Below are 491 nucleotides of genomic sequence, written 5' to 3'. Positions count from 1 at the left end.
GCTGTCAGGAGAGCACTCCATGACATGTAAACTACTGTTCCATTCAGCCTCTAGTCCAGAACAGACAGTCTAATTGGCTTTTATTGTATGTTGAATAAAGTATTTAGTTGCGTCACCGCTGTGGTTAACAATGTTTATTCTGTGTGTTAGTGACGGGTGGGAGAGTGAAACACAGCCACCATTTATTCATCAAGTGTTTAGAGGATGTCTTCGGTCCAGAGGTAAATGATTCACTTTAAACTGTTTTATTGATCTGTTTCTTCCATGTGAGATCTCGTAATGTTTCAGTGTTTTTATAGTAAAATCTGAACTCTTGTCTTTTTCAGTGTGCTGTTTAAACTGCAGTTCCACCTCTGACAAGTTTGAACCATTTCTGGATCTTCCTCTGGACGTTGAAGTAATTCTAGCTTCAGATTCTGTGTCATTTCTGACTTGCTCTGTGTTTCTGCTGATGTATAAATGTGTCAGATTTGATCAGAGCTCCTTTAACA

The 491-nt window shown here is 38.9% G+C and overlaps 1 protein-coding gene across 1 annotated transcript in view; it reads left to right on the top strand.

The window, feature by feature from the left end:
* Positions 1 to 150: 150 nt before the first annotated feature.
* Positions 151 to 491, top strand: part of LOC106514273 (ubiquitin carboxyl-terminal hydrolase 42) — a gene marked incomplete at both ends in the record, with an annotated part of 4,263 nt that continues 3,922 nt past the window's right edge. Inside the window, 2 exon segments of the mRNA XM_014003445.1 lie at positions 151 to 221; positions 327 to 397. Of these exon segments, the coding sequence (XP_013858899.1) occupies positions 151 to 221; positions 327 to 397 (142 nt within the window).

Source organism: Austrofundulus limnaeus, unplaced genomic scaffold (assembly GCF_001266775.1).
Source record: "Austrofundulus limnaeus strain Quisiro unplaced genomic scaffold, Austrofundulus_limnaeus-1.0 Scaffold19, whole genome shotgun sequence".
In the NCBI taxonomy this organism is placed as follows: Eukaryota; Metazoa; Chordata; class Actinopteri; order Cyprinodontiformes; family Rivulidae; genus Austrofundulus; species Austrofundulus limnaeus.
The sequence above is the reverse complement of the archived record's forward strand: the minus strand, read 5'-3'. Positions and strand labels throughout refer to the sequence as shown.